This window comes from Panthera tigris, chromosome D1 (assembly GCF_018350195.1).
Source record: "Panthera tigris isolate Pti1 chromosome D1, P.tigris_Pti1_mat1.1, whole genome shotgun sequence".
NCBI classification, from domain to species: Eukaryota; Metazoa; Chordata; class Mammalia; order Carnivora; family Felidae; genus Panthera; species Panthera tigris.
In genome coordinates this window covers 75,658,902-75,684,682 of record NC_056669.1, presented here as the reverse complement: position 1 = coordinate 75,684,682, position 25,781 = coordinate 75,658,902, and the positions used below count along the sequence as shown (strand labels likewise).

The 25,781-nt window shown below is 42.7% G+C and overlaps 1 protein-coding gene across 3 annotated transcripts in view; it reads right to left on the bottom strand.

Annotated features, from left to right (window-relative positions):
• Nucleotides 1–25,781, bottom strand: part of NELL1 (neural EGFL like 1) — an 885,592-nt gene that overhangs the window by 792,828 nt on the left and 66,983 nt on the right. For all 3 annotated transcript variants that reach the window (XM_042959041.1, XM_042959043.1, XM_042959042.1), the window contains exon 3: nucleotides 8,787–8,937. In XM_042959041.1, the coding sequence (XP_042814975.1) occupies nucleotides 8,787–8,937 (151 nt within the window). The remainder of the gene's footprint in view (nucleotides 1–8,786; nucleotides 8,938–25,781) is intronic.

The window sequence follows — 25,781 nt, the reverse complement described above, 5'->3', positions numbered from 1 at the left end:
AAAAATACTGGAATTGGAGAGACATTTTCAAAATACAAAATTGTATCCTTCAATCAAAGAGGATCATCTTTAAAAAAAAAAAAAAAAAAACTAAAACTCACATGCCTGGCACATAGTACACAATCAGCAAGTGTTGGCTTACAAGGGGGGGAAAAAAACAAAACCACTGCACATAGCTTAAAGTCAGGTAAAGATTCAATGCCAAAACTAGACAAAGGCATCAAAAGAAAACTATAGACCTGCAGCTCTTATGAATATTGATATAAGAATTCTCAACAATATACTCTTAAGTCCAGGAATATAGAAAAAGGATTATACAACATGACTAAGTGGGATTTATCCCAGAAATGCAAGCTTAGTGTCACATCCAAAATTCAATTAGTATAATACACCACATCAATAAGGAACAGAATAAAAGCATGATCATCTCCATAAATGCAGAAATAGCACTTGAAAAAATACCCTTTCAAGATGAAAAACAAAAACAAAACAATAAAACAAAAAGGAAAAAAATTTTAAAAAACCACTCCACAAACTAGGAATGGAAAGGAACTTCAGCCTGGTTAACAGCATCTAATACACAGCTAACATCAAAAATGAAACATGGAAAAGCTTTCAAGACTATCTGTTCTTACCACTTCTATTCAACATTGTACTCCAAGTTCTAGACAAGCCAATTAGGCAAGAAAATAAGAGGCAGCCAGACAGATATAGTTTTACTTCTTTCTGTCCAATTTGCAGATGACAAGATCTTACATGTAATAATTAAGAGAAATCCACTAAAAACTAATCAAATTAGTGAGGTTAGCAAGCCTGCAGGATAGAAGTTCAACATGCAAACATCAAGTACATTTCTATAAAGTAGCCATGAGCCAAATGAGATTATGAAAATAATTCCTTTTATCGTATAATTTTTTATGCCATTATAATTCAAAAAATAAACAAAACCCATGCAAAACTTACACTCTGAAAGCACAAAACACTGTTTAAAAAATAGAGAAGACCTTGGGGCGCCTGGGTGGCTCAGTCGGTTGAGCGTCCGACTTCAGCCAGGTCATGATCTCGCGGTCCGTGAGTTCGAGCCCCGCGTCGGGCTCTGGGCTGATGGCTCAGAGCCTGGAGCCTGCTTCCGATTCTGTGTCTCCCTCTCTCTCTGCCCCTCCCCCATTCATGCTCTGTCTCTCTCTGTCTCAAAAATAAATAAACATTAAAAAAAAAATTAAAAAAAAAAAAATAGAGAAGACCTAAATAGAAGACAGTCCAGGTCTGGAGATAATTTATTATTACTAAAATGGCAATAATCCCTACATCAATTTATAGATTGAACATAATCCCTTTGAAAATCCAGCTCACATCTTTACAGACATTAAAAAGGCAGCATTATCTACAACAGCCAAACTATGGGAAGAGCCCATAACTGATGAATGGATACAGATGATGTGTTATATATACACAATGGAACATTACTCAGCCACAAAAAAGAATAAAATTTTGCCATTTGCACCAGTGTGGATGGAGCTAGAGTATTAAGCTAAGCAAAATAAGTCAGTCAGAGAAAGACTCTATGATTTCACTCACATGTAGAATTTAAAAAACAAATGAGCACGGGAAAGGAGGAGGGGAAGAGAAAGAGAGAGAGATAAAAGAAACAGACTCTTAACTATAAAGAACGAACTGATGGTTACCATAAGGGAGCGAGGGTATGGGTTAAAAGGTATGGGGATTAAGGAGGGCACTTGCGATGAGCACCAAGTGTTGCAGGTATTGAATCACTACATTGTACACCTGAAACTGTTAACAGGAATTTAAATAAAACTTAAAAAGAAAAAAAAGTTGGTCCTAAACTCATTTAGGAATTCAAGGACTGGAGCATCCAAAACAACCTTGAAAAACAAAGTTGGAGGGCTCACATTTCTTAATTTCAAAACTTACTAGAAAGTTACAATCATCAAAATAGTACCAGCAGCAGGACACTTATCACTGGAATAGAATTCAGAGTCCAGAAATAAATCTCCCCATTTATAAGTAATTGATATTGGATCTTTGATCTTTGACAAGGGAGCCAAGATAATTCACTGGGGAAAAAAAATACTCCATATATGGTGCTGGAACAACTGGTTATCCACTTGCAAAAAGATGAAGTTGGACTGCTACTTCATACCAGACAGACAAAAATAAGTTATAATCTATCCAAGGCATAAAGAGCTAACCTTACAAAATTTTTAAATAAATTCTAGAAGTCTCTTTTTTTAACATTTATTTTTGAGAGAGAGAGAGAATGCACGCATGCGAGCAGCAGAGGGGCAAAGAGAAAGAGAGGGAGACACAGAATCTGAGCTGTTCGGACTCAGCTGTCAGCACACAGCCCCATGCAGGGCTCGAACTCATGAACTGTGAGATCATGACCTGAGCCAAAGTCGGATGCTTAACCAACTGAGCCACACAGGCATCCCAATCCTAGAAGTTGTAATAGCCTCATTGAAGAATGGCTTCTCGGAACAAAAGCAACAGCAACAAAAACAACAATAACAAAAAAACAGATATACTGGACATCCAATTTAAAAACTTAAGGTTCCAGGAAGTAAGACAATCCACAAAGTTGGAAAAATCTAAGTCAGGTTTCTGAGAAAGGGACTTGGATCTCTGAGTATTACAAATGATAAGACAACCCAATTAAAACAGGCAAATGACCTTAATAGTTATTTCTCCAAAGAAGATATATAAGCAGCCAGTAAAACATGAAGACACTCAACATCATTTGCCATCAGGAAATAGAACTCAAAACCACAGTGAGGGGTTATATCACACCTATTAGGATGGCAACATCAAAGAGAAAGACAGTTAACTAGTAAAGATATAAAAAAAAAAAAGAACTGGGACTCTCTTACACTGCTGGTGGGAATGTGAAATAGTACAGGTACTGTGGAAAACAGATTGGCAATTTAGCAGTTAAACACAGATACCACTTGACCCAGCCATTCTACCTCTAGTTATACACCCAAAAGAATACAAACATATGTCCACAAAAAAACCTGTACAGAAAATTTCACAGAATTATTATAATCACCAAAAACTGGAAAAAAATTCAATGTCCAATTGATAAATAAAACATGGTATATCCAAACAATGCAATATTCTACAATTCAAAAAAAATTAATACTGACACACACTATCACCATGAAAGAACCCTGAAAACATCCTAAATGAAAGCCAGTCACAAACACCATATGTTGTAGGATTCCATTTATATGAAATGGCCAAAATAGGCAAATCCACAGAGCTAGCAAATAGAGGAGTGTTTGCCTAAGGCTGGTTACTAATAGGGAGACTCATGAGTGACAGCTTAAAGGGTGAGATTTCTCTTGGAGGTAATAGAAATTTGTAAAAGATTGCATTGAATGCATAACTCTGAGTATACTAAAACAAACAAAAAAACAACAAAAAAGTGAGACATAAAATTTTTTTAATTTATCTAGAAATCTAAGTGCCCATATCCCAATTGTTGCAAATATTTATTTAATTCATCTGGATCATGAATGATTCAATGCGGATCACGTGACTAAGAACTATAAAAAGAACCCAAGGAGTCTCGCTTTCCAGTCTGTCAGATCCCTGACAGATTCCAATTTATTTTTCCAATCTACCAGGTCCCTAAACCCCCTGCTATGAACCAAAAACCTCAAAATCTTGGTCATCATTTACACCTGGTCAGATATCCATGACAAATGTCTCCAAGACAATTTGCTCCTCTAGACACAGTTATCCTGGTAAACAATAAGAAACCTGAAAAATGATTGAAAATTCTCTATTACAGATGGGAGCATTGCTGGCTTCAAATTGCCTAATTCCTAAATATATACTATCGTATGTTCCTCTTCCATACCACAGATCTCCTTAACTGGATGAATATCTCTTTAAGGGTGGAAACCAGGTCTTCTTTATTACCCATAACCAGTATATTACAGATTCAGTCAATTCTTTTTTATGTTTGTTTATTTATTTGGGGGTGTGGGGAGAATGCGAGCAGGGGAGAGGCAAAGAGAGAATCCCAAGCTGGCTCCATGCTGTCAGCGCACAGCCCAATACAGGGGTCAATGACACAGGCCCCGATCTCACATACCATTCGATCATGCCCTGAGCCATAATCAAGAGCCAAATTCTTAACTGACTGAGACATCCAGGTGCCCCAATTCAGCCAATTGTTTTTTTTTTAATTATTATTTTTAATATTTATTTATTTTTGAGACACAGAAACAGAGTACAAGCAGGGGGCAGGTTGGGGAGTAGAGAGAGACAGAGAGTGAGACACAGAATCTGAGGCAGACTTCAGGCTCTGAGCTGTCAGCACAGAGCCCGATGCAGGGCTTGAACCCATGGACCATGAGATCATGATCTGAGCCAAAGTCGGATGCTTATCCAACTGAGCCACCCAGGCACGCCTCCAGTTCTTTATACTTTGCCTTGATTAGACCAAACATGGAAGAAGGCACCACAGAACTCCAAAGGGGAGGGGAATGTTCTATATCTGCATGTTTATTGTTTTTCAGTCAAGACCTGAGGTTTTCCTAGTACAATGAAAAATGATCAGATGATTCTCTATTCAATGATCCTCAGGTTCTATTAGAAACCTGGTAGGGAAGAGAAGGTGGCATCAGAGGACTCTGTGGCAACACAAGTTTTTGGATTTGGTGGTTTTTTTTAAACCTTTACTAAAGGAGTTTTGTTTTTTAAAAGATTTCAGGGGCGCCTGGGTGGCTCAGTCGGTTGAGTGTCCGACTTCGGCTCAGGTCATTATCTCGCGGTCCGTGGGTTCGAGCCCCACATCGGGCTCTGTGCTGACAGCTCAGAGCCTGGAGCTTGTTTCAGATTCTGTGTCTCCCTCTCTCTGACCCTCCCCTGTTCATGCTCTGTCTCTCTCTGTCTCAAAAATAAATAAATGTTTAAAAATTTTTTTTAAGATTTCAAAAGAGGGGCAACCTGGGTGGCTCAGTCAGTTGAGCGTCCAACTTTGGCTCAGGTCATGATCTCACAGCTTGTGAGTTCAAGCCCCACATCAGGCTCTGTGCTGACAGCTCAGAGCCTGGAGCCTGCTTCGGATTCTGTGTCTCCCTCTCTCTCTGCCCCTAACCCACTCGCATTCTGTCTCCATCTCTCTCAAAAATAAATAAACATTAAAAAAAAATTTTTTTGAAAATTTCAAAAGAGAAAAACCCTGAAAGTAGCTTTAAATTTTTTGCTTAGACAAGAAGAAATGTGTATTTATTAAGAGCAGGCCACTTCATGTGCACAATCATCTTTCACCTTACAGCAACCTGCAAAGTAGATGACCACCTCCCTTTTTCTGACCAGGAAACTAAGCTGAGACATGAAACAGTGCAGAAGAGCCCGAACCTCCAGTCTCCATCACTCCAACTCTGAGGTCTGCTCTTTCTACAATGGTTGGCCATTCCACTTCCTTCTCACCTGTCTTTGGGAAGTTCCCTCCTCTGCTTTAATTGAGAATAAAGACTCTACATTCCACTCTCGGACACTTAGATGGCCCTCATACTGAGGCAGCCCTCACCCCCAACTCCACTACCTTGCCCCAATGGAACAAGCATGTCACCCTTTCATGTCTGTGAAGCCGACACTGGCTTGACGCCTCCACCTTTCAGTGACAAGAACCTACACTTCCTCCTAATCTACACCACACTTGGCCTCGAAGCCATACCTCCTCTCCAACACATGCTACCTCTCTTTCTCTGGGCTGACCCACAAACAGCCAATTTATTATGCTGACAACATCCCTTCAGAAGAAGAAACAGGGTCCATCACTTCCCTTTGAGGCTGAGATCGAACTCAACGATTGAAAAGAGAACTTTTGGTCCTCACCTCTGCTGAAGATGTACATGGAGACCCTCTGCTCCAGCAAAATTGGTCCATTCTCTGCACCTCTCCACCCTGCCCCCAAAAGTTCCATTTTCCTGCATTTCTCCTGTAGCTGCCCACACCGTTCTTCCTGTTTAATACATCCTTCTGTTTCCCTGACCTGCCAGAATTCTGGCCCTTCCCAGAGCCATCACTCTGTGTGATCTTCCTGAGCCACCGACCTAATGTATTAAAAGCCTTTATGCAGTTTTTGGCTCAGTTTTACTGCTACTAGATAGGTCAACCTAAATAGGTAAAGGAAGGTTTATCGGAATTCAGGTTCCCCAGAAGCAGACTCTGACACATGAATTTGGGAGCAAGTGATTTCAGCACTTCAAGGAAATGCTCCCAGGAGAAGGGGAAGGACAGAAGGAGCAGACATGGAAGCCTCAACCTACCTCCATTCCAGGTAGCACTTGAGGATTCAAACATCAGAACTGGTCTGGCCTTAAGGCCTTCAAAGCAAGGGAACAAGGCTTCTAACTCCTACACTCTGTCAATCATAGACTACAGGCTGCCTGGGGGATAAATGAACTCCCAGACACTTCTGTTCTCTGTGTAGTGGCTACAGAGGCCAACAGGCAGTGCTCTGAGGAAAGTTAGGTGCCAGCCTTCAGAAGCAAAGCCCATAAAAAGCAGGCAAAGGGCACAGAGAACCTACAAGAGATCTGAGGGGAGGGTACCTACAAAGGGTACCTTGTCTGCTGCAAGGTAGGTAGGGCCAGCTTCACAGCATGTGACCAGTGGGTTGCACAAGGTCCTGCACTCTGAAGGGTTCCACTGTGCCATCACCATCTGGAAATTCTTGGTAACTTTGCCTTTGACTTTGTGTTTTGTAAATCAAGTCCCAAGAGAGGATGGAACACTCAATGGGCTGGGAGCTTCTGTTCCTGGGAAGCTCCACCTCCCACCTCCCTGGACAGGTTCTCAGTCACAGGCTTCACTGTTCCCTGGTATCCAAGCCCACGGGTACACGTAGGCTGTGGACTACTAAAGTTAGTATTAAAAACTAAAATTGGCCAGGAGGCTCAAATTCAAGATGGTGCCACAGGAAGATCCTGAATTCAATTCTTCCCACAGACATGCGGAGTCTACAGCTACTTATGCAACAATTTCTTCTGGAAAAAAACCGAAGTCCAGCCGAGCTCAGTGAGCAAATAAGGAAAAAAGCATCCAAATGGAAGCAGGTAGGAGAGGCTGGGACACAACCTCACTATAAACCCTACCCTTGGCATGGAGACCCACAATCAGGAGGGAACTCAAAACCCAGAGCTTCTACCGTAGGGGCTAAGGGTTTGAACTCCACATTGGGAAGCCTGGCTTTTGAGACCTGTACTTCTGAGACAAGCCCCCACACCCACAAGCGCCCAAAGCTGTTATGATCTGAGAAACTGCTCTTGAAGGGCTCCTGCACTCAGACTCATGAGGTCGGGGCCCAGCTCAGAGGCAGCTGATCTGCCCAGACTTTAAGGAAAAGCAGCTCATTCGCATATATTGAAGCATTGCCCTGAGGGGCTGGCATCTAATTTCACACATCCAGGAGCCTGTGGGAATACTCTCCAGGACCACGACTAGGGGGTGCCATCTTCACGCTCCTCCTCGGCTGTGCTCCAGCCAGCAAGTGCCGCCTCACACCTCCCTCTGCCACATTCCTGAGCACCACCCTCTCCCAGAAGGGAGCTTTTACACTCATCTGGTGTCTGAGTTTTTTTGTGGCCGCTGCTCAGGGGACACTACTTGATCACCTGGTTCTAAAACCCACAGGAAGTTTGCATTCCCAGGTCCCAGGAGACTTAAACAATGGGAAAGAGGTCTGGGCAGATGGAAATATGCTGCCAAGTCTCTCTGTAAAAGAGGCCCATTTGTTTGCCCAGGTGCTTTGGCCTGGGGGCGGGCTTCTGGATTGGCACACTTTAGAGACCTATGGAGGAGGCCTTCAGAGAGTGGAGGCTGATGGACAGTCTTTGCCCTCTCCTTGGCTACAACTCACTGTTCTCTCTCAGGAAGCTTCTATACTTGTCTTAGATTATCATTACTTTAAACTCCTAAAATAGAATCCTCTTTCCTCAAACTTAAAACCCTTATATGGTTCCCACTATCTATAGAGACTTTAGTCCAAATTTTCAACATGGCCTCAAAGCTTTGAGATGATCTAGCTTCTACCTACCTCTATAGTACCACCCCTCACTGCCCACCCCAAACTCCTCAGCTTCCCCAACACACACAATGTGCCAACCACTGACCCCACCACCTTTTTCCTTCCCAAAATCATAGCAACCAATTTCTGGAATGTTGTCTTCCCATCCCTTACTCCTTCTCCTTCAGCCTATCCAATAGTCACCTTTATTTATACAACCACAATCCTTTCTGAAGGCTTCCTTAGCTTACCATGACCCTTCAGAATTGACCATTAATACCTTTATTCCTTAAACACATACTGCTACAATACTTCATGACATCTGTCCATCTTCCCTACTAGCTTATGTGATCCTTAGAATAGAAATTCTGGATTATTTGCCTTAGTATTCCTGTGTCCAGCACAGTTCCTGCATAGAGTAAACACACAATAATGCTCATTGAAGGTTCTTAAATATGACTTTCTTAAAGATTTCAAGAGGACATAGAATGTGGTTTCATAGGAGCAAAGACTACCAGAAGACAGAAGATAGGCGAGAAAGACACTCATGAGTGGTCTTTGGAGAGTTAACAAGAAAACCTCTTTGCCAAAGGTAAGTTCTTAGTGCAAAGAAAATCTACCAATGTGTTCAACAGCAACAAGGCCTCAGCTAGGGGCATGCTCTCAAGGATACAACGTCCAAATTCCAAGGCATGTTGTATAGTCCATCAATTGCAAATACATTTGCAAAAGTACAGCTTACCTGTGTTCTAGCTCTCGAATGGAGAGGATCACTCCTGAAGTCGATGGCTTTTGCTGTACAGTGGCCAAAAAGGTGAATTCGCTCTTATTCCGGAACAGCTGGATTAACTTCTCACTCACATGAGGGGCTGCATGGATCTCTCTTTCTGTTTCTAGGAGTCAGAAAGGAAAAACAGAAACAGACAGGGACCAAGAGAACAAGGAGGAGAAGGAAGGAATACAGAAGAAGAAGAGGGAAAAAGAAGAGAAAAGATGCAGTTAAAAATGTCCACAGGATCCACATCCTATCTATCATCCTCCCCCGCCCCCACCGTAACCCCACCACTCACCAATACTTTGTTTTCAGGTACCATCCACCATTTCATACAGCAGCATTCATTCAATGCAAAACCCAGAAATGCCACCTCTGTCACTGTACCCCCTTGTCACTTGGACAAGTTCACAATTGGTCAGCCAGTGATTTTCTGACAAATTTTGACAGGACACTGGGCAATGTGGCCTGCTACAAACAGATGAAGTTGCTGTTAAAAACAAAAACAAAAACAAAAACAAAAACAAAAACAAAAACAAAAACAAAGGTGAGAGATAGGGGCGCCTAGGCCGCTCAGTAGATAAAGCATCTGACTTCGGCTCAGGTCATGATCTCACAGTTCATGGGTTCGAGCCCCACATCAGGCTTTGTGCTGACAGTTCAGAGCCTGGAGTCTGGTTCAGATTCTGTCTCTCTCTCTCTCTCTCTCTCTCTCTCTCTCTCTCTGCCCCTCCCCCGTTCATACTCACTCACTCTTCCTTGCTCGCTCTTTCTCTCCAAATAAATATTAAAAATTAAAAAAAAAAAAGTGAGAGACAAATAAACGGATCCTAAATTCACAGAAGCCTGTGTTTAGGATCCAAATGCCACTCAGCAGCTTCCAATTTCACTTTTCCCAGGGGACTCCATTTCTTTTGCTCCACAATTTGTAGAGGGAAACCTGTCCTTGTTTTGTACCCAGCAGAGATTTACAAGTGTTAATAAGGACAGACATCTCCATTTTTGCTTGAAGAATACAAGGCATGTTCATGATCCATAAGCGTGCCTGGAATTTCTCTGTAAACATGGAGTGGATGACCCTGCTCATGAAATATTGAAGTTGAGGTCAATTCAGCAGGCTTAGAGGTATGGGAATCCAGCTAATACTGCTCCTGGCCAGGAATTCTACAAATTCTGCATGATAAGACAATTCATCATTTCATACTCAGACTCTCCCTTATCACAATAAACTAGGCACTCTCATTATTTTACACTATACTTCCTCAAATCAGAAACTGGCCACCAACAGAACAGAATTAGAGCAAACTATTCAGAGACAACAAAGGGATACCAAAGGCATGTTTGGTGGCCTTTACTCATGCCCTGAACACATCCTCTTTGGGGGAACTCCTTGGTTACTTCTCCAAGAGTCTGAAAAAGAAAGATCTTCAAAAGCTGTGTTGCCCAAGCTACATCACAGACTATATGGACCTTGAAGACCCTCATCCTAAAAGCAGGGCTTCTTGGGTGCCTGGATGGCTCAGTCAGTTGGGCATCTGGCTCCTCATTTCAGCTCAGGTCATGATCCCAGAGTTGTGGGATCAAGCCCCACATTGGGGGAGCTTGCTCAGCATGAAGCCTTTTTAAGATTCTCTCTCTGCCTTTGCCCCCTCCTTCTTTATAGCACAAGCTCTATTATAATGTTAAAAAATAAAATAAAATAAAAAGAGTGGCTTCCAACAGAAAAAAAAATCCTTAAGTACCTGACCTTGGGCCTCAGTCTCCTCATCTACAAAATGGGGGAGATGGTGAACTAGGTCATTTCTCAGGGTCTCTCCATCCCAGTGTAATTCTACAAGTTGCTGTTTGAAGTTTGCAGCAAAGAACAGCACCATCTTCAAGCTGTAGAAGTCAGCTTTGCAAGGTGAGAAGCATGGTTGGTCCTCCAGAGTGGGGGCACCTAACCCAGGCATAGCACCCAAGATAAAACCTACCTGGACATTTGCTTTTCTACCCAAAGAAAGTCCTTCACTACTGTGCTGTCAAGTGGCAAGCTTTCAACTTTTGTCAAGGGTAGAGATAAGAGCCACTTAGGGAATGCTTCTATACCTCCTCCAAAATCCCAGCCAAAGACTTGAAAAGATAATATTCGCGATCTATTAAAACATATGAACTCATCACTTTGTAAACTAGAGATCATTAGCAAATGTTTGTTAATGTTTTTATTACTGCTGGGTAAAAATCCTAATAAATTCCACCTAGAATTTAGTGCAGGAAGAAAAAAACACATCTGAGATTAACTTACATCTTCCTTTTTCCCTTTTTGCTATTTCCTTTTTTATTCATCTATAAGGAATTAGCTGGTTGGCAGTGTTGGCCCAGAGAGCTCATTAGAGGATTCTAAAGCTTGAGTCCAGTGCAAAGTGAGCAACGTTCAAGCAGCATGATATTCATAACACTTTCCCCCAGCAGGCCTAGTGGCAAGTGTCCTCACCCGTCACTCCATTCTCTCAGACATCATCCCAGCACCAATGGCCAATGACACTGCAGTGTGTCTATGTGCCATCCCAACCTCTCCCTTAAGCTACAGATACATCTTCAATATCCTTAATATCTCCACATGAAGGTCTAATAAGCATTTCAGAATTTATATAGCTATGACAGAGCTCTTGTTATTCACCACCGCCACCAACCCTCTATTTTCTCTTGGAGTTCCCAGTCTCAGCAAATGGGACCTCTCAGTTCAAGCCACAAAGACCAGAACTTGTCCCAGAGTCTTCCCTTTCTTCCACCCTTCAGATCCTACTCAAGAGCAAATCGTGAGGGCTCCCCTGTCTGGAATCCGTCCACCTTCACCCAATTCCGCTCTGAAACTCTTACCCAAGCTGCCACCCTCTCTTAGTGGGGCACCTCCAACAGCTTCCTAACTGGTCTCCCTATTTGTATTGCCTTCTCTTCTCCATTCTACACAGCAGCCCAAAGGCTCATCCTAGAGCTTAGATCAGCATCCTTTCAGGCTCTTGCTAAAAACCCTTCCATGGCTTCCCAGTCCTCCCAGGATAAAAATCCAGGCTTTTTAGCATGGCCTGCAAGGTCGCACACCAATTGACTCTTGCCAAACTCCCCCACCCAATTCCATACTCTTCTGTCATACCCAAGCCCACTCCTGCCTCAGGGTCTTTGTGCTACTCTTCCCTTTTCCCCACAGAGCTCTTCCCCCCACCCTTCCCATGCCTGGCTCCTTTACCTCATACTGCAATTTCAACCTCCTGGTCACTCCCTCCAAAGCAGGTTCTCCTTTGATATCGAACACACCTCTCTGGTTATTTTCTCCACACCACTTAATTATTATGATCCATTTTTCCCTTCTATTACTCATGATCCTTTTTACCATATTTTCTTTCCCCTCTAGACTAGAAGCTCCACAAGGACAGGCACAGTCATTCATTCGTTGTTGTATCCACAGTTCTCAGTGCCTGGCATGAAACAGGCATCCAATACAGACTTACTGCATTTATTTTCTATTTTATCTTTATCATTTCTATTATTATGTCAAGTAACCACAAATATTACAGTCAGAAACCAATAAGATGCCCTTTGGAAAAGGAGAAGATAAATGGACACTTATCAAGTGTCAGTGGCTATCAAATTAAAGAAAATCACTTTCGGTGCCAATTCGACCCCTCCCATTTATAGGACATCCCATCTAACGGTCTAATCCAACTCAACCACACTGCTGCTCACCCAACCCTCCTACAGAACTGAGCATTTCCTCTGCCAGCTTCTCACTTCTTTTTGTAAGTGACTGGCACACTGAAACAGAGATACCCCGTTAGCACTCATCAGAGTGAAATGTAAAAAAAATCATCTATTTTCAAACATTGAGACTTTATGTGCATTCTCATTTTCAGAAAAGCTCTCTCAAGTAAATGTTTACCATAATTCAGCTGCTAAAAGAACACCAGGACGTAATCTCACTTATTACAACGTATAAGAACACTAAACCAGTTTTCAAGAGACTAAAGACTACCAAGTTTTATAGATAACTAGCTATGTGACCTTGGATAAGGCACTTTACCCCTCTGAGTCTCACACTCCCTATCTGAAAACTGAGATGACTAGAGATCAGGGAGTTCAAGTTCTTCCCAGGCCTCAACATTCCATTTCTATTCATGGAAATGAATAGTCACCTGGCAAAAGAGGGTACTGAAGGTGTTTTCTACACATGAAACAACTAGATTCTACAATTTCTCTCCTCTGCTGATTTTCCAAATCAACATAAATGTAAAGTTGTCAATTACTGGAACCAGTGATAGGTCACCTGCTTCACAGCAAATGGGTTTTTCCCCCCTAGGTTTAAAAAAGCAACCAATGAAAGCCAATTAAGGAGAATCTATACTGAATATTCTACTGGCATATGCAACCACTATAATGTGCTTGCTATATTATTTAAGAATATTCAATTCTGGGGCGCCTGGGTGGCTCAGTCGGTTGAGTGTCTGACTTCGGCTCAGGTCATGATCTCACGGTCTGTGAGTTCGAGCCCCGCATTGGGCTCTGTGCTGACAGCTCAGAGCCCAGAGCCTGTTTCAGATTCTGTGTCTCCCTCTCTCTCTGACCCTCCCCCGTTCATGCTCTGTCTCTCTCTGTCTCAAAAATGAATAAAACATTAAAAAATTTAAAAAAAAAGAATATTCAATTCTTCTAGAGAGAACAAGAAAAACAAGTGGGATGAATAAAGCTCATAGGGAGTGTTAAATATAGACAGCAAGTTAGATACCTGTGAAACGTGTTAATCGTCGATCAAATGAATGAAACATAGGTGTGTTGAACATAGATAAAAAGGATTGACTAAGCATGTTACCTATAAATAGAATGGGGTGGGAGAACCAAGTCATAACGTACATATCACACCACCTTCAGGATGACAGCTATGTCAACCTTAAATTGGATAGCCATCTGTGACACTCATCCCATTCCCATTCTGGCCCCACTTGTACTCTGCCTGAAAAAATGTTAAACCCATCACTCTCACCAGATTAACTGGTAACTAAAGCGGGGACCAGAAGTACTTGCCCTCTCCAAGACAGGATACACGTTAGCATCTGGCACCTCCCACTTATGAAATTCACCTCCCACCACCACCACCACCCTTTATATAACCTCTATTCCTGTCCATGTAACCGCTGAATCAGCAAAGAAGCTGATGGGGCAAAGACTGAATACATGAACAATGCTAGACCCAGGAATCTGGTGGGGTGGCCCATCTTTCACCCAGCCTGTACCCTATACTCCTACTCCATTTCTTTCCCCTGCTTCCTCCTGGACATTTTGACTTTACTTAATAAGCTGCATGATTCAAGCATCTGAATTTGGTTGGTGAGGCGGTTTTGTGACCTCTAGGGAGCATACTTGGACTCTACCATTGCATCAGGGTAATCTCCCATACAAACCACCACTTACAGTGAACATTTTACACTTAAAAAAAAAAAAAAATGTCATTCCAAACATCCAGAAATTTTACACGATCTAGTTAAGAAGTGCTACATCAGCAGCAAGGGTTAAGTGCTTTTTCTTTCCTAGGATGAAATGGCTCTACCTAGTCATTTTTACAGGCTAAAAATGCTAATGTGATGATTAAGCATCAGTTAAAAAAAGAAGTACTGGGTGAAGGGAGGAGGTCAAAGAAATTATGGTATTCACACACTCTTGTCTGCCTGATACAGAAGCAACTTCATTTCCCTTTTGCTTGATGACAGGGTGAGGATTGTGAGCCAGTATAAATACGGCTCCTGCCTTTGAGGATAGCCGCAGAAGCAAGGTTGTCACCTGCGGACAACAGGTAGAGCAGGGCAATGCACAACGGAAGGAGGGGACCAGCAGAGGCTGGGAAGGGCATGGTGGAAGATAGATCTTTGAGCCAGAGTCCAAAAAGATGACTAAGCATTTACAAGGCAGGAGAAAGAGGGTACTCATTGCAGGATTGCTGTGCAGAAGTGAACACCCATGTGTTTTCCATTATCCTGGCATTTTTCTTTCTCTGCAAGTATCTCTCTCACTGAAAGTCCAGTAGCACAGCAGCTACTCAGCCTAATATCGGAGGAAACTCTCCACTGGTCAGCTAGTGGGGGGGGGGGGGGGGAGCAAGAACAGCAGCAGCCAGAAACATGACAGAACAAACACCCAGGCAGCCCACCTCAGCCTTGATGGATGGAAGATGTAGGTGACATCTTAGTAATGACAACATGTTTACACAGAGAACCTCACAATATGGCAGAATCCAGACAGAGATGCAGCACGTCCTTCTAGCCTGTGTCCCAGGTAAGCTCACAGTAAGATTGGCCCCAAAAAGGTAAAGCAACACTTACCAACTCAAAACGGCAGATGGCTTTTCATTTCTGAGCACAAAGAAAGTTGGCCAATTCATAACTGCCAACTGTCCATGGGACAATTTGTGTGATTGGGGGCGGGGGACAGATGTTCCACAGTTAGGTTCTGCAGCCCTTCTTTAACAAAGTCTGAGGTGACTCACCCAAGCGGCTTTAAAGAAACTGAAATCACCAGCAGAAAGTAGTGGGGACGCTAGGAGACTCCCGGTTAATGTGTAAGGGATTTCTACCTCCACTGGCAAATTCACAATGACATCCCATTAAACCTCCATTAGCTCCAGAAGCCAGAATGATAAGTAAACATGTGTACAGCTCATTGTGGTACCAAGTGCTGGGCTGACTGCTTTGCACATATCACTTACAGTAGCCTTAGGAGTAGCCATTGTTACGTTTCCTCCTTTATACACGAGGAAACTAAAGCTTACAGAATTTAATTTTCTAAAAGACACTGGGCTAGGAAGCCATGGGGAGATTCCAACCCGGCAGTCTCGTTTCTCAAGCTACACTTATCACTCTGCTACATCTACTATTCACCGAGGTGCATGATCTCTATGCTTGATTTTCGCAGAAAAGGGACAAAGCATCATCATATACCCGATGGCTGACACTTTGTAGTCACTTGGGAAATATTTATGAGCAATCTATTTGCACAATCCCCGAACTAAGTATCAATATCCCCCCACCCATTTTTATAGGTGAAGAAATTGAGGCAAACAAGTTTGAAAGCTTTACAAAGCAAGTCAATGGGGAGAAAAATGGAGTCTTGCCCCAGCAGAGTCCTCCAAGAAACACCATGGCATTCACCTGACACCCTTACCTACTTTTTCTTCCTCCTCTTTCCCTACCCCGACCCCTCCTCACTCTTCCACTCCAGCCACACAAGCTTACTTTCTCTTCTTCCCAGGGCCATGCTCCTCCACACTTAGCACATTCTCATTCTCCTTCTCCATTCTCTCTTCTTTTGTTTACCAGCTTAATTGCTACTCCTTCAGCTTTCTCTGACCAGCTTTCTCTGACCACCTCAAGCCAGCTCAGGTTCCTGTATTAGGTGTTTCTCATATTTATCAGAGCCATCAAGGTTTTGTGTGTGTAATCATTTATGGTGTATCATCATTTCATTAACAGCCTTCATGCCTACCAGACTACAAATCCCACGAGGAATGGTTTATCAATAAATACCCCACACTCTGTACAGTGCCCGGCACATGGTAGAGCTTCAAATGTTTGTTGCCTTAATAATCTATCTTGAATCTCAAGTCTGGAACACAGTGTAACAAAGGAGGCTCACCAAAGACACTCAACTGTAACCCCAACCTGTTGAGAAAGAGCACATGAAAAAACGAGCTGCCTAAAGAATAATAAAGCTAGCTGAGCATCCCCAACTCTATTGGGGGACTCACCCTAAGGAATCCTGTGACATGTTTTTCATAATTACTGTGTGGCTCCATTGAAAGAGATTCTGGTGCCTCCATAATTTTACTTATTAGATAGGCATGGTAAGGCAGCTAAAGCTCTTCTTATAAACATTTAAAAATACCAGTAAGAACAACCAAGGAATCCACTTGTCACAAGAAATTAGCATACCAAGATCACTCCTTCTCTTTAGGCTTCCTCCCCACACGGGCACTGCAACCTACCAGTGATCAAGCCCCCTCCCTGGTCTACCTCCCTCCACCCTCCGTCTCAGTGGGACACCCCAGAATATAGAGAGAGAAAGCATGAATGCCAGATTTATCTGAATCCTAGGTCAGGAAAACAAAAGACTGATGAAAAGATGTCAATATGAGACTATATTATAAAAGGTTTGGACTTCATTTATTGGACATATAAGTCATGGGGATGAAACATACAGCATGGTGACTACAATACTGTAGTGTATATTTCAAAGTAGCTAAGGATAGATTTTAAAAGTTCTCATCAAAAGAAAAAAATTGTAGGGGCATTTGGGTGGCTCAGTAAGTTCAGCGTCCAACTCTTGGTTTGGGCTCAGGTCATGATCCCACAGTTCATGAATTCAAGCCCTGCATCAGGCTCTGCACTGACAGTGCAGAGGGATTCTCGCTCTCTCCCTCTCTCTGTCACTCCCTTACTTGCACTTTCTCCAAAAAATAAATTGAAAAAGAAAAAGAAAAAAATTTTCACTGTGGTGATGGTTAACTTATTATCGAATTATTTTGCAATATATACAGATATTAAATCATTATGTGGTACACCTGAAACTGGTAGGTTATCAATTACATCTCAATTTCCCTGGAAGGGAAATAAGACCACACTGTATGCCAAAGCTATCTAGCAGTAAGGAGTAGTTTAGACTACATTCATCCGATGGAAAATTATGTAGAGAACAAGGATATCCAAAGTATTAGAACATAGGAAATACCTAAGTGATAATGTCAAACGTGTACAAACATATAGCATATCAAGTACACATTAAGGTCGGAGTAACACATGGCAGAAAGACAGGAATGGCCATCCATCAGGAGGTCAACAATCAGGAGCTAACATGAAATTTCTCCTTTCCACATATCTCAATTTTTCAAATCAGAAAATTATCATTAAAAAGGTATGCTAAAATGGTCAAGCACATCATGGAAACAGAGGAGAAATAAGAGCATCCTACAACAGAAAATAAGCACCAATCACCTTGCTTTTAATCACATAATTGTGTCCTTTAAGTCAGTGAGCACATCAGACTCTCTCCAGTCAATCTTAACCGGGTCTGGCTTCCTATGGAATACCACATCCCTCCTTAATAGAGACCTGTCAGCTCCCAGTATATCCAGCTGGGGCACTTCAGCAGGGAGATGCTGCCCATGACAGCTCAAGATGAGGTAGATTTTGGCAGTAATTGAGAGCACAACCTCTTCAGGTATCATTTTAAGCCACAGTATCAAGAGTCTGATAAACCCAAGGGCATGCCCACCATAGTGCCTGAAGTCACATGCACAAAAGGTCATCAGGTGCAGGCAAAAACATTGTTCCCAGAGCATCCCAGGATGCTCTCCCGGTTCTTATAAAAGCCACGAGGGTAGTCTTTGTCCCTGCCCCCTATGATCTATCCATTCATTCACTTTTTCATTAGCTCATCTACTACCTTTAAAACTTTGAGCACTCCTCTAAACCAAGTACTATGAACATATAACTAAGACCTCTTCCAGTCACAAGGGGTGAAGAGTCCAGGATTAAAGACACAAACGTACATGAAGGGGAATGGTTTAGTTCAGAGCCATAAGTGGGCATGCTCAAGAAGCATCACAAGGCTGATGCTCCTCCTCAAAGACTTGACCTTCCCATTAAGGGGCAGTACAGGATAGTCGTTAAGGGTTCAGGCTCTGGAGCCCGACTATTTGGTTCAGATGCCAGCTTTGCCACTTAGCAGAGAGGACCTTGGCCAAATTAACCTGTGCCTCAAGGTTCTTCATCTGTAAAATGGGAATAAAATTGCATCTACCCCATGGGGAAAGTGTGAAGATTCAACCAGTACACATTAAGCTCTTGAAATAGTACATGTCACATAGGACACACATGACAATTTTTAGTTTATGTGGAACACAGCTGAGGCAGGCCTTGGGTCCTGGAGGGTTGGAGTAGAACCTGTACCAGCAACTGCCACACCATGAGACACTTCTTGCTGCAGCTGTCATGGCTGTGGCCCGTTAGGAGGGCAACAGGCAGGTGAGCAAGGGTTGCCAGCCACAGTTGGAGGCAGCTAATAGCCATTCTCTCTTTTCTTAAATTAAAAACTGGTCATAGTCTATGGGGCTCCCAGCTCCTTCAATCTAGGTCTAGCCAGCCAACATCCAGAACATTTTTGAGTTTTTATGGTGTGCTAGATGTCAACCTGAATACTTGAAACTACCTGATTTAGTCCTCACAGCAGCCTAGTGATGTCAATACTACTACTTCCATTTTATGAGGCACAAAGAGTTAAGAAGCTTCCTGCTAAATAGAATGGCTGGAATTCAAACTCCAGTCGAGGGCCAACTGCAATGCATCCCTGAATCTCTGTGCCATCTACGGGTCTCTGCCCTGCTGATGTTTGAATGCCAGCTCCACAGCGTAGCCTCTGCCAGAGCTGGATTAACCCCACTTCCTTCCTTCTTTCATCCTGGAGTTGCCTCATCTAAGACCCAGTGGTAATACCACCCACCTTGCACGGTTCAGGAAAAATACACAGACATGCCCAGTACCTAGCATGTGCTTTGTAAGTACTTCCCTCTCCATGCCTCTCTTTAGGACATTTCTGAGATTTACAAAGGCGGCCCAGAAAGCTACACACTGTAGTCTGAGCTTTAACATTGGCCAGTGTGTTCACACACATGATCACATCCCAGAGTCCTAATAACCCACCAAGTGGACATTAACAGCCTCACTTCAAAGATGAGTCAACAGACTCCCAAAAAAAGGGACTTGTCCAAGAGACCCCACCTTTATCAACAGCCAAAGATGTGCCCTGAGTCCATTTTTGCAGCTATTTTTTGCATGGCTTCCCTAATCACAAAAGAGAATAAAGACAAGAGAATTCTTCCTCCAAGACCCTAAGCTCCTCCGTATATTGAATGCCATCTCTAGCCAGCTTAAGAAGTTTGGAGAGGGGAAAATGGGTGATGGGCATTGAGGAGGGCACTTGTTGGGATGAGCACTGGGTGTTGTGTGTAAGCCAATTTGACAATAAATTATGCTTTAAAAAAAAAAGTTTAGAGCAGTTAGCTGACCCAATTATAATTAGTTCCCTTTTGTGCATGGTCCTAATTCTCAGCCATAAAAGACTTTTTTAATGCTATACTTGCCTTGACCTTGCCAAATCTACTCCAATTCACTAGTAAACAGTAGGGCATCATGTTTAACTGCCAAGCTCTCTAGTCTATGATTATTCATTATAAATCATTTTTATATGTTGCTTCAAATGCTGTTTTTCAAGAATAAAATCTGCCTGCATTGAAATGCACAGTGATTTTAATATGCAAACCTCCTACAGAGATGATGTCTCATTTTAATTATTGTTTCGGTTTAATGGGTTTTCATTAAATTAGAGGATAGAGCAATTACTAGGGTGAACAGCTAATGTTTTAAAGGTAAGCTCCCGTGGCTCTGTGGGCAAAAAGACAGTTGTGGCAACAAGAGGCAAAAAGCAACACTCCTCTGGATGAGCTTGTGTTCAGCCTGATACAAAACAGCACTGGCTACTTCTTTCCCCAGCTTCAAACTAGAGCTGGCTCCCCTCGTGGTGATACGCAAACAATATAAGCTTCTGTTCACCTTGGGGTATCTTCACAGAACTTTTCAATCAGGAATCTGGGCTCCCCGTCACCAGACTAGAAAGAGCTCTAGAAGTATGCAGCCTGCAAAGCGAGATGTCAAACCACAGGAAAATACTTCTGATGAAACGGTCTCCTCTCGCACACAAGTAATTTAGTTGCTTTAGTGGATTAATGTCGGACTTCCCACCCCTGGGAAATTGGTCCAACTTCAACACAGGCTGCAAGGACCACAATCATATTAATTAGCAAACTGTCAGAGGCTCAATGAGAAATGACTTTGGTGGCCTGGGCACTATCTCACCCCAGAAACTGCACAAATTCAGCACTCGGGGACCAACGGGGCAGCATTACCTCAGACGGAGTGAGGGAATGAATGCCAACTAGAGAATGAGAGGTAGAGGCAGAGAGGCAGAGAAGTAGAATCGATTTTATTGGGGTCCCAGTGGTTAGAGGTGAGGGGCAGGACTTAATAGGAAGGATACCCCCCCTCCCATTGCACAAGTCTGCACCTGGGGAGAGCAAGGGGGCTTGCCTGGCAAGCTTCAAACATGCAATTTCATTTTCTCCAAAAGAGCTGAAGGAGAAAGAGAGGGCAGCTGCAGGGGGTCCTTCCAGAAATAATTGGCCGATTACATTACAGCAGGCCTGGTCACTATGTATGCCAAGAAAGTAATACAAGAGTATCTCACTAGGCTACGGGAAGGAGGAAAAAATCTTTTCCACAACATTCTACAACAGGGAGAAATCATAAAGCAGCTGTGGTCCCAAGTAAGCCAGCAGGAACTAAGTGATGATTAAGGTACCCTCACCTGCTAGGCAACACAAACAGGCCACCTGTCAGGGCTGCTGGAGGAGGTTCTTTGCTCCATTATTGCAAGTGCCCTGAAGATTTCTGATAGGAGTGCTAATTTGGAACTCAATATAATGCATTTTTTTTTCTTCAGCTCCTTTATTTCCACCATCCCAAAAAGTAAACCATCAGCTCTTAGACCACGTGCATTAATCTAATTACATGCCTACTTAACTAATTTGTTCCAGAGTCACTGCTGGGGAGGTTTCCCTTGGGATTTTTCTATCTGCATTGGCCACAGGGTGTCCATGCTTTCAGGTTCCTGGGGAAACCATGCAATTATTGGCCTTTCAACCCTGTGCTAAGCAGGTATACTAAACCTTTATGGACACTTCAAACTCCAGGCTTTGAACAGGAGCTCCAAGAAATGGGTGCATCTGTCCAGAAAGGAGGCTTTGGGTGCCGTTTCTTGCTGTGTTTCTTTGAAAACTGACCTCCTCTTTAGAGATTTTGTTCCAATCATATTAAGTATTAATGTCACCCCTAAAAGGAATCACTGGAAACCAGCTTGTTCCTGAACTCAAATTGCTATCTGGTTCTCAGATCCTTCTCCAATTTTCCACTACCACCTTGCCAAACAAGCTCTACAACTAAGAGCAAAAATTCCACTCTCACCACTCGCTGTTGGTTTACATAGTGTTGGAAGTCCTAGCCTCAGCAATCAGACAACAAAATGAAATAAAAGGCATCCAAATTGGCAGCAGTCAAACTTTCACTTTTCGCAGATGACATGACACACTCCATGGAAAACCCAAAGGACTCCACCAAAAAGCTACCAGAACTGATACATGAATTCAGCAAAGTAGCAGGATACAAAATTGATGTACAGAAATTGGTTGCATTTCTATACACCAATAATGAAGCAAGAGAAAGAGCAATCAAAAAAATCGATTCCATTTACAATTGCACCAAGAACCATAAAATACCTAGGAATAAACCTAACCAAAGATGTAAAAGATCTATATGCTGAAGTCTATAGAAAACCTATGAAGGAAATTGAAGAAGACACAAAGAAATGGAAAAACATTCCATGCTCATGGATTGGAAGAATAAATAGTGTCAAAATGTCGATACTACACAAAGCAATCTACACATTCAGTGCAATCCCAATCAAAATTGCACCAGCATTCTTCTCAAAGCTAGGACAATCCTAAAATTTGTATGGAACCACAAAAGACCCTGAATAGCCAAAGTAATGTTGAAAAAGAAAACCAAAGCGGGAGGCATCACAATCCCAGACTTTAGCCTCTACTACAAAGCTGTAATCATCAAGACAGTATGCTATTGGCCCCAAAACAGACACATAGACCAATGGAATAGAATAGAGAACCCAGAATTGGACCCACAAATGTATGGCCCACTAATCTTTGACAAAGCAGGAAAGAGTATTCATTGGGAAAAAGTCTCTTTAGCAAATGGTGGTGGGAGAACTGGACAGCAACATGCAGAAAAATGAAACTAGACCACTTTCTTAAACTATACACAAAAATAAACAAACTCAAAATGGATGAAAAACCTAAATGTGAAACAGGAAATCATCAAAACAGTAGAGGAGAAAACAGGCAACAACCTCTTTGACCTCAGCTGAAGCAATTTCTTGCTCAACACATCTCCAAAGGCAAGAGAATTAAAAGCAAAAATGAACTACTGGGACCTCATCAAGATAAAAAGCTTCTGCACTGCAAAGGAAACAATCAACAAAACTAGAAGGCAACCGACAGAATGGGAAAAGATATTTGCAAATGGCATATCAGATAAAGGGCTAGTATCCAAAACCTATAAAGAACCCACCAAACTCCACATCCGAAAAACAATCCAGTGAAGAAATGGACAGAAGACATGAATAGACACTTTTCCAAAGACGACATCCAGATGGCCAACAGACACATGAAAAGATGCTCAACACCACTCATCATTAGGGAAATACATATCAAAACCACACTGAGATACCACCTCACACCAGTCAGAGTGGCTTAAATTAACAACTAAGGAAGCTACAGATGCTGGAGAGGATGTGGAGAAACGGGAACACTCTTGCACTGTTGGTGGGAATGCAAACTGGTGCAGCTGATCTGGAAAACTCTGTGGAGGTTCCTCAAAAAATTAAAAATACAACTACCCTACAACCCAGCAATAGCCCTGCTAGGGATCTACCCAAGGGATACAGGAGTGCTGATGCTTAGGGGCACATGTACCCCAATGTTTATAGCAGCACTTTCAACAATAGCCAAATTATGGAAAGAGCCTAAATGTCCATCAACTGATGAAAAGGATAAAGAAGATGTGGTTTACATATACAATGGACTACTACTTGGCAATGACAAAGAATGAAATCCTGCCATTTACAACAATGTGGATGGTACTGGAGGGTATTATGCTAAGTGAAATAAGTCAGTCAGAGAAAAACAGGGATCATGTTTTCACTCATATGTGGAACTTGAGAAACTTAACAGAAGACCTGGGGGAAGGCAAGGGGAAAAAAAGATAGTTACAAACAGAGAGGGAGGGAGGCAAACCGTAAGAGACTCTTAAATACAGAGAACTGAGGGTTAATGGGGCGTGGGGGCGAGGGGAAAATGGGTGATGGGCATCGAGGAGGGCACTGGGTGTTGTATGTAAGCGATGAATCACAGGAATCTACCCCCAAAACCAAGAGCACACTGTACACACTGTGTCTAGCCAAATTAACAATAAATTATATTGAAAAAAACAAACTTCTGTTCCTCAGGCAGTGGGATTATTTTATCCAAATTTTATATCCAAATTAAAATTTTATAATTTAATAAATTTATAAATTTATAAATTAAATCCAAAATTTATATCCAAATTGGTATAAAATACCAATCCTGTGTAAATTGCACAGGTTTTCTAAGTTACTTTATCAGCCTCTTACACTTTATCTCTTAAAATCTGTGTATAAAAGAAATCTCAAAATTAAAGAACTCTAAGTATAAATACAAACTCCAGTGCCCATATGAATAAAGCTAGCAATATTTTCTTTACAAATAAATAAAATAAAATTACAATCCCCATTTACGGAAACTTTTTTGAAGACATGAAACACTGATTTGGGGAAAAACTGGTCTTTTACCACTGCTGCAAATAATTTGGCTCCTGCGTGTCTTAGGGTAACATACCTGAGTGATCAGCTTTCGTTAAATTACCCCTTTGGGGTTTAAATAGAGTCTTTGTGATACTTCATCTCAAAGCATGCCTTACCCAGCTCCCGAGGAGTCTTTTCTATTCAGGTACGGTCGGACTTGGCCAGCAGATATTCTTTTTGGCTCCTGGAACTACCCCTTCCAAGACGGCGGTGAGTTCCTCCCCCGTGCAAGCCCTCTCAACTTCTCCCACCTGGAGCTCGAACCAACCACCTTCTTCTCCACGCCGATCCAAACATTGCTCCTGTCTCTAGGCCCAGACCAATACCTGAACCGCCATGAGGCTCTGTAGCCCCAGGTGAGGGGGAATTTCCCTTTCTACTCCAAAATTCAAGCACATATGGTGGAACATGTTCTCTGCAGTGGGCTCTGTACTACGGTAAGACACATGCGGTCTGGAGGGAGACCTCCAGCCAGTATTTTTGGCTGCATTGACCAGTACCACTTATTTGGTCACATTTTGCATTCTGCATCTTGCCAAATCCAACGGCCAGTTCTCAATCCTCAGCCCAACGGACCTCCCCACAACCTCCCACACAGTTGTCACTTCCCTCCTTTTTGAGGCATTCTGGTTTTCCTTCACCTTCTCGGGCCGCATGGAGGCTTCTTCCTGCCCTCCACTGCCTGCTCTCTAGTTACTTGTCAGGGTCCCTCAAAGCCCATTTCCTGCCCCCTCCACTCCTCCTACTCAGATGGACTCCTCGGCACCCTATCTCCCTCCTGAATAAGGACGCTTCTGATCACATTGGGCCCACCTGGGTAATTGACAGTCATGTCCCCACCTGAAGATCTTTAATTTAATCACATGCAAAGTTGTTTTTGTGATGTAAGGTAACATATTCACAGGTTCTGGAAATTAGGACATGGATCTCTTGGGGGAGGGGGAGTATTATTCAAACTACCACTCTGCCCATTGCAATTTAATCAAAACCCTAACACCTCACCATTGGTCTGAAAGACCCTACATGATTTGGGGCTACAGCTGAGGCTGAAGTAAAGAAGTTTTTGCTTTGGCCTTGGGTATGCTCCCTGACCTCTTCTGGTACCCCCACCCACAGTGGCCATCCTTGAGCCCCTTAAACTTGTTCGAACCTAAAGGCTTCTGTAACACTTGTTCGAAGAATGTGGCCTCTGGAGCAGAACAGCTTAGATTCATGGGTCACCTGGGTGGCTCAGTACGTTAAGCGTCCAACTCATGACCCCACAGTTCATAAGTTTGAGCCCCACATCAGTCTCTGCGCAGGTCAGCATAGAGCCTGTTTGGGATTCTCTGTCTTCTTCTCTCTCTGCCCCTTCCCCACCACTCTCTTTCTAAATAAATAAAT